Source organism: Pelophylax lessonae, assembly GCF_965119305.1.
Source record: "Pelophylax lessonae genome assembly, chromosome: 4".
Taxonomy (NCBI): Eukaryota; Metazoa; Chordata; class Amphibia; order Anura; family Ranidae; genus Pelophylax; species Pelophylax lessonae.
Genome location: NC_138771.1, coordinates 228432233 through 228447529, shown reverse-complemented (window position 1 = coordinate 228447529; position 15297 = coordinate 228432233). Strand labels below are relative to the sequence as shown.

Here is a 15297-nt window from a genome sequence, read left to right as displayed (position 1 = left end):
TAATCACTTATTCAAGCCTCGTTTTAGTGGCAGTTACTATGGCAACCGTGTTGGCTCTCAGCTCCTATTTGCTGTACTGTGCAGCTGACATTTACACCCCCTGTGACGTTGCGAGTCACATGGGGTGTTTCCGGAACTAGTGAAAGGGAAATCTTGCAGTATCTCAGTCCAGTGCCGTAAATGGGAAATGTCAGAGCCATGGCATGTAATGAAAGGACTGACGACCTGATGAGCGTGCCGTAAACAGAGGAATATCTGCGCATGCGCCGGTGACGTCAGGAAAAAGGACAGATTACAAGAGAAAGGAGAAGGTTAGAATGATTTTACACAATGTGATTAGTAGAGTGCTTATCAGAGAATTATATGATGGAAAGTCATCATGTAGAGTTTACAACCTCTTTAAACTGAGAAAATGTACCATTTTAAACTTTTTGAAATAAATACCAATCAAAGAATTCCATGCATAGGCAGTAATTTAGTACCCAGGTAAAGCAGCCAAAACATATAGTTGTACTACCAAATTTAAAACCTAATATAGCCAAGTGTGTAGTGCTACACACTATTAACCATATATTTGATTTGCTATGCTTTTATATTGTGAATAAAATATGGGTTTAAGATTTGCAAATCCTTGCATTCTATATTTATGTAGATTTTACACACAGCCACTACTTTTTTTGGAATTAGGGTTGTAGTAATAGCCCAGCAAAAATACCCAATAGTATATCAGTAACATTTTCCTTTCACAAGTGAATAGTACCATCATATCCTAAATAGAGCAGAACACTCCAGTCATTTTGAGACCGCCCCTGATTGTTTATCTGGGTTGGTTGGGAGTAGCGGCAGTCCTTTCCTCTTTACATTTACTAGCCCTCTAGATTGGTACCAGGATAGGCCTGCACCCCATGTTCTGGGACATGGGGATATAATTTCACCTCCACTTAGAGCAGTGCCAAAAGCAATAAAACAGGCCCGTGATGTAAAGATGCATTTTTGGGTAAAACTGTTGAATTGCATACAGTATATGCAGAGACCTTACTTAACAAAAGATTTGTAATTCTGTTCAGGCAGCCTTGAAATCCTTAGGCCCCTTTCACACGAGCGGTGCGCCATACAGACTCCGTTTTGCTCAGCGGGGATCGATCCGCTGAGCAGGCCGATGACTGCTCCGTCTCCGCTTACTTTGCAGAAACTGAGCTGTCAGAGCCCTGCTATGGGAGATCAGATGAAAATGGAGCACCTTATCCAATCCGGCCTAAGGCCCCTTTCACATGGGCTTACCGATCCGGTCCACCTGTCAGTTTTTTTAGGTGGACCTGATAAGATGTTCCATGCAGCCCTATGGAGCAGCGGATGTCAGCGGAGACCTCTCCGCTGACATCCGCTGCTATCTGATCCAATCCTGTCCGTGAAATCCGGACGGATGGAAACCCTATTTTCCATCCGTCTGGAGGATCGGATCTGATAAGATCAGATGAAAACGGACAGGCGGTCTGTTTTCATATGAGCTCCCATAGAGGAGAGCGGGGCTCTGACAGCTCCCCCTCTGCACAGTGAGCGGAGACAGAGCTGTCATCCGCCTGCTCAGCAGGCTTCGGTGTATCGATTCCGCTGAGCAAAACGGAGTCCGTTGGGTGCACCGCCTGTGCGAAAGGGGCCTTACAGTGCAGGGCGGTTCTTCAACTTCAACTGCAGTCAGGCAGCACAGCTTGACTGGTCACTGGAAGTTCAACATAATGACCCTCCCCTGGCTGTGATTGGATAATGAAGGAGCAGCAGCTGATCCTCCCCTTAAGAACTATAGTTTAATTAAAATGGAAAGAATTCGAGTACATGCTTTAGCTAAAATACATTTAGTGGTCTTTTGTCAAATGTGTTATCCGCCTGCAGTTCATTTTTAGGTTTTCCTTCCTTCATCCATTATGAGACATAGTAGGAAACTTTGCAAAACAAATTAACCAAACAAAAAGACCTAAAGCTTGCAAAATGCTGGCAGAGCAATTTTTTTTCTTAGTAAACGCAAGCTACCTGTCGTCAGTATGCAGAATATATTATTCTAATATTCCTGATAGTAATGCCAACAATAATAGAGCAAAGATTGGTAAAATGAATGAGAGTGAAAGTTTATCAAATCACTGCCAATGGCAGTATGCAACGATTAATGTTCATGGCACATATGTGCAGTATCATTATCTACTTTACATACTAAACAGTAGAGAGAGTAAAAATCTTCCCAACAGGGGCACAGATCCCAGTAAACATTTGACAGCAGTCCTTATCCTTGTTTTACGAATTTTCTTTACTTTGTTCAGGTCTCCCAGACAAGGTCTGTCTCATTTAAAACAAGACTTTTCAGGCTCTGACATCAAACATTTACAGTTCTGGGTCCAGAGGCCACATGACTTTTTGATCTAGGAAATAACATTTCTTCATTCATGGGAAGGATAAAATAATGTAATTTTGTCATGGTCTTTTGATTTGTGTGATGTAAAGTTTGTTTTAGGATATTTGGTGTTCAATATTTACTGGTATTTTTTCCTTACATCTAGTGCTTTTGCACAGTACAACTTGGATCAGTTCACTCCAGTAAAAGTTGAAGGCTATGAAGATCAGGTATGTCTTTGTCAATGTAGCTGGATATTTATCCTTCTAAAACTGTTGGTATTTTTTTTGTAGTGTTTTATTTTGCTATTATTTTTCTAAAATGTTTTTGTAAGATTTATGGAATCATTATAAAAAAAAAAGTAAGCCTATGGGCCATGTTCAGATATACCAATTAAAGAGTAGCATACTATGTATGACAAGGACAGCTTCAAACTGTTACCGTTGCAAATAAAGTTTAGGTACACCTGTGATTAAAAGAATTTGTTGGCTGCCATTGCTTACTTCTAAAAATTGAAGTTGCCTGACCATCTCTGGCTTCAGTGATATCTGAATTACTGATCTACAGTGCCTTGAAAATGTATTCCTACCCCTTGACATTTTCCACATTTGGTAATGTTACAACCAAAATGTAAATTTATTTTCTCTATCGTTCATTGAATGATGCAGCTCCATATCCTCTTAGACCATTGGGTTATGCTCCCCCCATCAGGAATAGGACACTAGGCTGGAAAATGCTTTACCACGCCTATGGGGCTGTCCCTGTAGGCATAACCCCACACACTCTGCTACAGCCCTTAGTTTCTGCCTAGTTTAGGAGTAGGACCTAGTTCCCTGCTGGGACTTTGGTCTTAGCTATTTAAAAGAGAAATTTTTGTTCTATGTAATTACTTACTAGTTTAGAGTTCTTGGAGAACTACAAGCAACAGCCGGCTGGGTTTCCGACTGGATAATGGGGACAAGCCTGCGAGTGAACCATCTGGCTTAACATACCATGGGACATGACCACCTGGAATGCCCTAAGTTGCAGCATACCCCCTGGCTGGCAGCACTCCCACCCCGGGAGGTGGTCTGTTTGGAGTGGTGCCCACCTGGTACCGTGGTATGGTGAGTAATGCTGTGTCCCCCCAATCCTCTGGCGGTTTCGGGGTGGACATGGGCCCCCTCCTGGGATTGGTCGTTTCCCCTGGCCTCTCGGACATACCAGGCCCCCCCCCCAGTTATTTCTCCCCTCCCCCCTCTTCCCCTAGTAGCCCCCTTACCTTGGGGGGCAGTAATATTATGACCGCTGCTGCGGTGGGTCAGACTGTCCTGGTGGGGTCTTTTGTTAAGGACCTTCCGATGCCACTTGTCTGGGACCCCCCCCCCCGCAGGGGTAAAGGAGACCACAGGGCGTGCAGTGGGGGCCGCCATTTTTCTGTAGATTTGTGCTCATTATTTTCTATTGACAATGTATGGGCTGCCATTTTCTGTTAGTTCCCCATAGGAATGCATGGGGCTGCCATTTTCTTGTAGTCCAGATTGCTTAAAAGGCAGCAGGTATGGCACAAACCTAGCAATGACCCAGACATTTTTTCTATTTCCTGTGTCAGGTCGTTTTTACTTTGTTTCACAGCACATTCCAGCAATCCTGAGCGGTTTGGTAATGTTTTTGGGTTCCCCTGTAGGTTTTTGCTTAGTCACTCTGTTATCAGATTTTACTGGATTGGGATTTGTGATACTGCTAGTGCGTCGGTGGGATCGCGATTTTTTTAAAGTGACACTGCATTATTTTTAATCCTTAAAAATGTAGTCCTAGGACAATGTTTCACCTACAGACCACCTCAGTGCTGCTACAGGACCCTCTGGGTCGCAGTCTGTGTCTGTTTTTACAGCAGTCTTGGAAAGCCTGGTGTCAAAGGAAGGTTTTGTGTTCAAGAGTATTGATTGCCGCAAACGTCCGCTGCCTTCATCTCCATCGGTGGTATCCTCAGATTCTTAGGCCGATATGGCCACCACGGACGCTCCCCATCGTAATGGATCGGTGTCCTCACATTCTGATGGTGAAGAGGACCTGTCCTTTTCAGCCGCCGCACTGGAACGCGCATTGGGGAAAGCACCCATAGTTTCCATGCGAGAAACTTTAAAAATGGCAGATGAATCTACAGCATCAGGTATGCAGGTGTCTTCTGGCTCTTGCAAAGCCCAGAAGTCAGGCAAGGTGTTTTCTTGTCTGGAGCTTTAAGACAATATTAATGAACAATGGCGGCGCACCAAGCACATGCTAGTGGTACCCAATCGCTTTAAACGCCGTTACCCCTTTCCAGAAGCGGTTTCTGCTCGATGCACTGTGCCACCAAAGGTGGATCACCTAGTTTCCAGATTGAATAAGTCTATTGTGGTTCCAGTGGAGGAATCTTCGGCCATTACAGACCCTGTGGATAGACAGGTGGAGTCCTGTCCCCCCATCTACACGTGTTGGCGGGTTCCATATTGAAACCAATCTTTCTGAATGTTCTGGGGATACAGATGGTCACTGAATGGGTGAAGTTATTTAAGGGGAACTTAGAATCTGAACAGCTCCCCCCAGAGCTGATTGAACTCCTGGACCAGATGGCTTAAGCCCTTGTGTTCATGTGTGATGTGTCCTTGGACGCAGCCTCGCTAGTGGCCAGGGTGTCTGCAGTAGGGATTGCCATTAGACGCATGGTGTGGTTAAAAAGCTGGTCGGCGCACCGGACCAGGCTTCCAAGAAGGCCTTGACTGATCTTCCCTTTACGGGAGAGAGGTTGTTTGGACCCTCTCTGGATGAACTGATCAAAGGTCTTACTGGTGGGAAGAGTATTCTTCTCCCTCGATCCTCTAAGGGCAAGGCACCACCACCTAGACAGGGGGGCCTTCCTTCATTGCTGATAGGTGGCTTTTTCGTACCTCCGGGTCTCAAGAAAAAGGAAAGCCGTTGAGGTCTTCTGGGGGTTCAAAGAAGCTATGGTCACGTAAATCAAAGACCAGCCAGTCCAGATCTCCAGATCCTCATCTGCATGAAGGGGCGCCCTCACCTGCTTCTGGGGAGGGGAAGCGTCTTTGCTCTTTCCGGAACCATGGACTTCCCTGATAAAGGACAAATGGGTTCACAAACTGATCCGATCAGGGTACAAGATCGAATTCCAATCTCGACCGTCGGACAGGTTCTTCACATTCAATCTCCAGACCGGTTAAGGGATCAACGAGAGGTGGTTCAAGATCTGCTTGCACAAAGGGTGATTGTGCCGGTTCCCTCTCAAACGCTTTCAAGGGTTTTATTTAAATCTGATTACTGTGCCCAGAAAAGAGGGCAAGGTGCGTCCAATCCTGGATCTCAAGGCTCTGAACCGCTTTGTGCGGGTATAGAAGTTTCAGATGGAATCTATCCGCACGGTAGTGGCATCCCTACACCAGGGAGACTTCTTAGCCTCCATAGATATCAAGGACGCATATCTACACTTCCCGATCTACACTGGGCATTAGCGGTTTCTTCGCTTTGCCGTAGGAGAGGAGCATTATCAATTTGTGGCGTTACCCTTTGGTCTCCCCTCTGCCCCTAGGGTTTTTACCAATGTACTGTCCCTGGTGTTGGCATTGCTGCTCCAACAGGGTATAGTGGTACTGGGATATCTGGATTATCTCCTGTTGAGAGCTGACTCTCATTCAGCCCTGTTGGGGCTGAATCACTGTCAGAACCCTGCAAGAGTTCGGGTGCAATATCAAGTTAAAAAAATCCACCCTGATACCTTCATTGAGACTGGATTATCTGGGCCTGACTCTGGATTCCCCTTTGGCGAGGGTCTTTCTTCCCCTGGACAAGCTGCAGAAGTTGCAGGGGGCGATTCGGTTGCTGTTGGCAAACAATCTGTCCTCTCTGCGGATTTGCATGCGGGCCTTGGTTCTGATGGTATCAACCTTCGAGGTGGTTACATTTGCTCATTTCCACAGGAGACCTTTACAAAGGGAGATTATTGTCAAATGGAACAAGGATCCAAAGGCCTTGGACAATTTGATTAGTTTGAGCCACAACACTATCTGCTCTGTTGTGGTGGCTTCATTTACCAGCACTATGCCAGGGCAAGTCTTTCCTGCCGTTGTTTTGGACGGTGGTGACCACGGACTCCAGCCTGTCAGGCTGGGGCAGGGTGCTGGGAAAGCTCTGTGCCCAGGGAACCTTGACAGTGGAAGGGTCCAAACTACTGATTAATGTTTTGGAGCTCAGAGCAATAAAGCTTTGTCTGAGCCAATGGACGACTCGTCTGCGAGATTGTCCGGTTCAGATTCGATCGGACAACGCCACGGCTGTGGCTTACATCAATCATCGGGGGGGGCAGCGAGGGTGTCTTGGCGGCCAGGGAGGTGGCTGAGATTCTGGCTTGGGCAGAAAAGGTTGTTCCAGCCCTCCCTGCTGTACACATCCTAGGTGTGTCCATGGCGAGTTGGTTCCCTCCTGTAGCATAGTCTCAAACTCTGTGAGTGGATAGGAGATGCCTGGAGGGCGTCAGCACTGACACAAAGTGCCGGTGCTGCAGACGCCCCAAAAAGTCCAGTGGGGAACTCCTGGTCGAGACCAGAGAGAAGTTCAACGCCCGCTATCCAGCCCCAGGAAATCCCAGAGGTGAAGATGGTCACCAGAGTGCAGCCGAAGAAACTGTGGATGCTGGAGACCAGGTTCAAACTCCGGGCTACCTAAAATAGGAACCATAGGCGGGGGTAGGGGAAACTAAGGAGCATCAGAAGACCTCTGGAGATCAACAGGGTGCTACCCAAGGTGGGATGTTCCCTGATAGCTCTGGGCAGCGGGTGGCGATCCAAGGCCAACTTCTGAGCTATTGTATTCTGACAGCAGGGATGACTTCCCCGTTGTCAGAAAACACTGATCAGCGCTGCCAGTGGCACTGATCAATCTGAAAAATCCGTCAGAGTGGTTATATAGAAGTCAATCGATCGGTCCAATTTTGATCCACATATGGCTGGCTTAGGACCTGTAAGGGCAGACATTGGGGTTGGTTTACTAAAACTGGGGAGTGCAGATTCTGGTGCAGTTCTGCAAAGAAACCAATTGGATTCCAGGTTTCTCAAAAGGGATTGTAAAGGCGGAAGGGTTTTTTTTTTTATCTTAATGCATTCTATGTGTGCAGCAGTCCCCCCAACACTTACCTGAGCCCGTCTTTGTCCATCGATGTTGTAGAAGTGTCTAAGCTGCCTGGAACCCCCCCATTGGTTGAGACAGCAGCACGGCGTGATTTGGCTCCTGCTGCTGTCAATCAAAATCATTAAATCTGGGGAGAGAGAGGGGGTGGGGCTTGGGTCGCGGCTCTGTGTCTTCCTTTCGGGCTGTCCTTTTCTCTGAGGATCTTCTTGAAGATTATGGCAGAAGCTTTGGCATCTCTCAGGATGGGGAGAATCTCGATTATACCTTTTTTATATAGACGATCTCTTATTTGCCAACTTGAAAGACCTTTTGTGGAGAGTTTTAAAGAAGATGGAAAGCACCTGGAGAGTCGGGGCTGGCTTCTGAACAGAGAAAAATCAAAGATTTTTAGGTTACACCATCAACTCTGTTAAGGAGAAAATGATTCTCCCAGACAAAAAAAGTAATAAAAATCCAGAATGCAGGGAAGAAGGTCCAGACGAACCTGCCAATGATGACCCGGGCAGCCATGTCCACCTTAGGCCTTCTTACGGGCCTCCATTCAAGGGATATCCAGCAGACACTTCTGCAGAGTTGGTTCTACGGGGAGTTACTAGAAAAGCAAATCACGATTCCACCTTGGGTCAAGAGAAAATTATGATGGTGGCGAAGACAGACAAATTTAAGCAAGGGCTTTTTCTGGACATTTGCGTCCACAAGTAGAATGACGGACACACGCTCCTGAGGATGGGGCACGCATTTCGAGGGCCAGATTGCCTAGGGGTCTTGGACAAACAGGGAAACGAAGAGATCCTTTAATTTTGAGAGAACTGAGGGCCATCCTCCTAGGGCTTTGGTCATTCAAGCAGATGGTCAAGGGCCATCACATTCAGGTACTATCCAACAATGCCAAGGCAGTAGCCGACGTCTCAAAACAGGGAGGCACAAGAAGCAGGGTTCTTCTGACCTCAGTGCTCCAGATCCTGACATGGGCTGAAGAAAATCCTGGCTTTTTTGACAGCAGTTAATCTAAAAGGCAGCCTAAGTCAAGTAGCAGACTTCCTTAGCAGGAAGCGAGTGCTAGAATCAGAGTGGTGCCTGAATGCGGAAATCTTCCAGATGATAGACAGATGGAGAGCTCCTCAGGTCGACATATTTGCATCTCAAGCAAATGCAAAAATACTGGTTTACTTCTCTCTGAACAGGCAGGACCAAGTGGAGGGTCTGGACGCACTAGTCCAGCCTTTGAGCTTCAACTTGTTATGCTTTTCCCCCTTTTCAGATGATTCCTCTAGTGTTTAAAAAGTTACAAGAAGCCACAAGCCTAATTCTAGTGGCCTCCTATTGGCCCAACAGGGCATGGGTCTCGACCCTACTGAAATTGGCAGCTTAACCACATTGGTTGCTGCCCCTACGAAAGGGCCTGCTTAAGCCTCGTACACACGCTACGAATTTCCACCGACCGGTCGTCCGTCTTTTGTCCGGAGTGCGTGTCCGTTGGTTGGAATGTGCTCTAGACTGCACACGACAGAATTCTACTTCAGAAGTGATGTCATGTGTTGGATTGCTTTGTATGTGTTCTTTCTCTCTGAGCATGCCTAGTCTTGCTCATAAGATTTGAAAATCTGTACTAATGAGACGAAAATCGGACGTGTGTTGACGGAGGACAAAAATTTTATAGCCTACACATTAGGATTTTTTCCCCAGTCGTCTTCCAGGACAGCCCTTGAGAGATGGAGCTCCTCCTACCAGACCGGAAACACATTGCCATCAGCTCTTAAAAGGCGGTCCCTCAGGCACCTGGTCAGTTTTTTGTGTTTCCTCACTCCGAGGAGACATGTTGCCAGGAGGAACCACCTTAGAGGGCTGGATGAGCTCCATTACTCAGGACTGTCCGGGAAGACACCGCAACAGCCTGGGACCCTCACCTTACAGCAGGAGCAGCCATGGCCTCGGGTTCCCTCCACAGACGATGGAGTTCCCCGCTCCCCACTCTCTCCAGGGCCCGGCGAGGGAGAGGGCAGTGATGACCGCACACCAAGCGGTATATGCGGCAGGGCCGCTCTGCGGCCTCGCTGGATGTACCGTGAACCGGAAGACGCGGTGCGTCACTTCCGGCGGCGGTGACGTCATCGCTGTGCGCCGGAGGTCACGGTTCCGGCCTCCAGGCGCAGAGAGGAAGGGGAGGGCCGGAGCCGGTGTAAAAGGAAGAGGAAGCCTGCACAGCATGCCGGATGCAGTGCGGATCCCACGAACAAGGCGATGGAGGTTCCACACACCGCAGGGGAGACGAACACCGGCTCAGCACAGGTAGGCTGGCACTTGCCAGTATCCTTCTCCTGTGAACAGTATGCAGCATAGTGGTGGTGGAAGGGTTGAAGCACTGAAGAGTCCTTATAGGACTTGTCAGTGTAACAGGGAGGCACAGAGAGGGTTTTTTGTTTTCCAAAAATATATATTTTTTTTTTTTTTCCTCTCTCTTTGTGTGGTCACAAGTAAAGATATTTGCCTATGTACCCCTTTCTTAGAAGGAACCCTCTAAAGGAACTTCTAAGACTGAAAAGAAAAAATGCCCCTCCTGTGCCACCAGGCTTTCCTCCAACTACTCAAAGACCCTATGCCCAGCATGCATCTCGGCCATATTGAAAGCCGAGGAGGATTCACCTTTCTCAAAATTTCTCTCCTCCTTTAAGGACGAGGTACATTCTACCTTTGCGTCCTTCAGGAAATTAATCGCAGAGGTGCAAGTACCCACCACTACTCCACCAGGCCCCTCCTCCCCGCCTACTCCCGTAGCCTCAGGTTCAGGGGAACCAGTACTGAGCAGGGAAGACCCCTCGAGGGTCATAGACCCAAACTCCTCCCAGTCAGATTCTGGACAGGAAGAAGGACAGGGGGAGGCCGTCAAACCCACCGGATACAAACTCTCCATAGAGGAGGTCCAGGATCTTCTGGGGGCCATTTATGAGACCCTGGAAATAAAGGAAGAGGAGGCCCCCTTATCTAGACACGATAAGATTTATCAAGCCCTGAACAAAAAGAAGGCTAGAGTATTCCCGGTACATAAACTTATGACGGATTTGGTACTCAAAGAGTGGTCAGAACCTGAAAAGAGACCATTCTTTTCAGGTTCCTTAAAAAGAAGATTCCCTTTTGATGACAATGAGGAATCAGTGTGGAACCAGGCGCCAAAGTTAGACGCCCCCCTGGCTAAAGTGTCCAAACATTCGGACTTGGCCTTTGAAGACATGGGACACCTAGGGGACCCCATGGACAAACGGAACGATATCATCTTAAAACGTTCATGGGATACGGCTATGGCCAATTTAAGGCCCGCGTTAGCTACAACTTGTGTAGCAAGGAACTTTGAGTTCTGGCTCAAGCAACTACAGGAACACCTGACGGCAGGTACCCCAAGAGAAGAGGTACTAAAGTCCTTCCCTATGCTCTTTAAGGCAGTAGGCTTTATTTCGGATGCCTCAACAGAAGCAGTAAAATTGTCAGCCAGGTCAGCGGCGCTTTCCGTCTCAGCCAGAAGAGCATTATGGCTCAAAACCTGGTCCGGAGACACAGCATCAAAACTGCGATTATGCAGTGTCCCATTTTCGGGAAAATTCCTCTTTGGCACAAAATTGGATGAAGCCTTAGAACGGACGGCGGACAGAAAGAAAACCTTCCCGTTCAAAAAGAGGACCTTTCAAAGGAAGACTTTTCGTCCCTATAGGGGACAAGCCAGGGAAGACCGAGGTCAAACGGATACAGGAAGGCCGAAGAAGCACTGGACGGGCCAGAAGGGGAAATCAAGGGCAAATGTGCTCTTTAACCCTCCTGGCCAAAATCCCAAGACCCAGTGACGCTGGAGGCCAGGTGGGAGGAAGATTGGAGAGATTCCTCCCCCAATGGCAAAAACTAACCTCCAACAATTTTGTCAGGGGAGTCATCGAGAGGGGTTATGCCTTGGAATTCGGCAGAAAACCCCCCTCAAGATTGACAATTACCAATCTACCAAGGGACCCGGCAAAAGCACAGGCTCTGCCACTGCTTATAGGCGAGATGGTGGATCAAAGGGTCCTAGTTCCCGTCCCAAAACGAGAGGAAGGAAAGGGTTTCTATTCGCATGTGTTTCTAGTACAGAAACCCTCAGGAAAATTCCGATTGATAATGAATCTGAAACCTTTGAACACCGCCATAAGGTACAAAAAATTCCGCATGGAGTCAATTTACTCTATAAGGAATTTGCTCCAAAAAGATTGTTTTATGGCAACTATGGACCTAAAAGATGCTTATCTACACATCCCCATAAGGGAGGGATCCCAGAAACATCTGCGCATAGCAATAAAGATCGGGGAAAGGATCCATCATTTCCAGAGCAGAGCACTTCCGTTCGGACTCTCGTCATCGCCGAGAATTTTCTCGAAGATCCTAGCAGAGGCTCTGGCTCCCCTGAGACTCAGAGCCATAAATATAATCCCGTATCTAGACGATCTGCTGTTCATGGCTCCCACCAAAGAAAAATTGGTCGCGGATCTAATAGTGGCTCAGGAATGGCTTACCCGTCTAGGATGGATAATCAACACCCAAAAGTCAAACCTCATACCGTCACAGGAGATAGTGTTCCTAGGATATATCATCCGCTCAAGAGAACAAACGATGATACTTCCAGAGGAGAAAATAAGACGCATAGATCAAAGAACAGCAGAACTACAGACCAACCTTCCAAAATCAATAAGACAAATTATGTCGGTACTTGGGCTTATGACGTCTTCTATCCCAGCAGTCGGGTGGGCCAGATTCCATCAGAGACCACTACAAGCTTTCCTCCTACAGAACCTCGGGAACAGAGATCTAGAAGACGAGGTCCTTATCCCAGCAGGAGTAAAACAGGAACTATGGTGGTGGAGGAACCACAACAACCTACACAAGGGACTGCCATGGACAGTTCAGATTTCATGCATCCTAACAACAGATGCCAGCAGCTGGGGATGGGGAGCCCATCTAGGGAATCAATGGACACAGGGAGCCTGGTCCTTTTCAGAAGGACACAGTTCATCCAATTGCAGGGAACTGAAGGCCATAGAGAAGGGAATTGCAGCCTTCCAGGAGCAACTCAGAGGCCAACACGTACAAGTGAGGTCAGACAACATAACATCCGTGGCATACCTAAACAAGCAGGGAGGAACCAGAAGTCCCACCTTAATGAGGGTAGCACAGGGAATCCTTCGCTGGGCAGAGCAGAATTTGAAGTCCCTCTCAGCAGTGCACCTAAAGGGTACTCAGAACAACCTTGCAGACTTTCTGAGCAGACAACTGATCTCACAAGAGGAGTGGTCCTTAGACCCTGGAGTCTTCTCACAGATAACATCCAGATGGGGTTATCCGGAGATAGACTTATTCGCCAACAAAGCGAACACCAAACTGCCAGATTTTTGCTCGCTCAATCCTCGAGATCAGCCGATGGCAGTAGATGCGTTTCAGACCGCATGGACTTTCAGACTATGCTATGCCTTCCCCCCTCTTTTTCTAATCCCAAGGGTCCTAGCAAAATTCAGGAGAGAACACACTACGTTAATCCTGATTGCGCCATTCTGGCCGAAGAGGGCTTGGTTTTCACTGCTACTATCCCTGACGGATCAACAACCATGGATGTTACCCGTCAACCAGAACCTGCTGTCGCAGGGACCAGTACTTCATCCCAGGCCAGCCATGCTAAACTTGGCAGCCTGGTATCTGAATCAGACATCTTAAGATTAAAAGGGCTCTCGGACAAGGTGATCAAGACCTTGCTACAGAGCCGAAAGCCAGTCACAAGAGCTATTTACCAGAAAGTCTGGAAGAGGTTTAACTTGTGGTTGGCACAATCCAAAAAAGGAGAGTCTGACTCGCCTACAATTCTGGAATTTCTACAGGAAGGTATCGACAAGGGCCTGTCCTTAAGCACTATTAAGGTACAGATTGCTGCCCTATCAGTTTATTTACAAACTTCCTTACAACAGGATCCCCTCATTAGCAGATTCTGCAAAGCAATTGCTAGACTTAGACCAGTACCTTGTCGTAAATTTCCGACTTGGGACTTATCTATCGTATTAAGGGCGCTGATTAAGGAACCCTTTGAGCCATTATCAGAGGCTTCCTTAAGAGCGATTACCCTGAAGACAGTTTTTCTTATCGCTATAACCTCCGCTCGCAGAGTTAGCGAACTACAGGCCCTTTCTGTTAGAGAACCCTTCATACAGATTTTGGAGGATAGGGTCATACTCAGGACCGACCAAACGTTTATACCCAAGGTCGCCTCTACCTTTCACAGAAGCCAGGACATAACACTACCCTCCTTCTGCAATAGGCCATCCAATGACAAGGAAGAACAACTGCACCATTTGGATGTCAGAAGGTGCCTTATTACCTACTTAGAAGCCACAAAGGGCTTCAGAACATCTGAGTCCCTGTTTATCCTGTTCTCAGGAAAACGCAAGGGGAAGCAGGCTTCAAAGGGGACCATAGCCAGATGGATCAAGATAGCTATCTCAGAGGGATACAAAATCTTGCACCTAGACCCGCCAGAGGGACTCAAGGCACACTCCACAAGGGCATTAGCCACATCTTGGGCAGAAAGAGCCGGTGCTACCCCTGAGCAGATTTGCAAGGCCGCAACGTGGTCAAGCATGTCAACATTCGTCCGACACTACCGTCTGGATGTTTTGGGTAGTCAGGATCAGGTGTTTGGAAGGAAAGTCCTCCAAGCAGTGGTCCCCCCCTAAAAAAGGAACTGGGTGAGTACTTGTTAATCCTCTCAAGGGCTGTCCTGGAAGACGACTGGGGAAAAACCAGAGTTAGAACTTACCGGTAACTCTGTTTCCAGGAGTCTTCCAGGACAGCAGGTTCCCACCCTCTCTTATACATTGATAAAAGAAATTAATGTAATGTTCCATATTATGCTTTAACTGTTTTTCAGCTCTGTCCTTCGGTTCTTGGATAAAACTGACCAGGTGCCTGAGGGACCGCCTTTTAAGAGCTGATGGCAATGTGTTTCCGGTCTGGTAGGAGGAGCTCCATCTCTCAAGGGCTGTCCTGGAAGACTCCTGGAAACAGAGTTACCGGTAAGTTCTAACTCTGGTTTTTCAGCCGAAAAGTCTGAGCCGGCTGTCGAAAGCACCATACTAACAATCCGAAAATCTGCAGATCGGTCGTCGGACGAATTTCCCCTTCCGAATTTCTTTTCGTGTGTACGGGGCTTTAGTCAGGGACCCCTTCTTCATCCCAATATAGGACATCTCAGGCTTGCAGCCTGAATATTGAGGAGCAAATCCTGAAAAGAAAGGGTTTGTCCGACAAAATAATTTCTACACTGCTAGATAGCAGGAAAAAGGTCACAAGGGCTATTTATTTCAAGACAAGGAAATGCTTCAACTCCTGGTGCACCTCAAAAAATGTGTTTCTAGAGGAGGGCGTTTTGGTTCTTGAGTTTCTCCATGACGAATGGAATAAGCGTTTTGACCAGCTTTAAATTCCTCAAAGTAGTGACTCACGGGTTAGGCTGTCCGAGATCAGTTGGTGCGGCCGGGAAGCTTCCGCGTTCCACTGCCCAGGCTCCGAAAACCGGAAGTGACGTAATGACGTTTTGACTCCACTCTACGCGTTTCGTCAGAGGACGTCTGCTGGAGGAAGTCTGCTGGAGGAATTTAAAGCTGGTCAAAACGCTTATTCCACCGGAGAACGCCCGAATAATCTCATTGCTTGGGTAACAGGTCGTATACAAGGGGTGACACCTAGTGGTCACACTG

At 47.6% G+C, this 15297-nt stretch overlaps 1 protein-coding gene across 3 annotated transcripts in view; it reads left to right on the top strand.

Moving 5' to 3' along the window:
* The window catches only part of LOC309553845 (F-actin-capping protein subunit alpha-2), a 162987-nt gene that overhangs the window by 105599 nt on the left and 42091 nt on the right, over positions 1-15297 (top strand). For 2 of the 3 annotated variants that reach the window (XM_082255314.1, XM_082255313.1), the window contains exon 4: positions 2550-2613. The exons of the other annotated variant lie outside the window; for it this stretch is intronic. In XM_082255314.1, coding sequence (XP_082111440.1) covers positions 2550-2613 — 64 coding nt within the window. The remainder of the gene's footprint in view (positions 1-2549; positions 2614-15297) is intronic. 3 annotated transcript variants of the gene reach the window in all.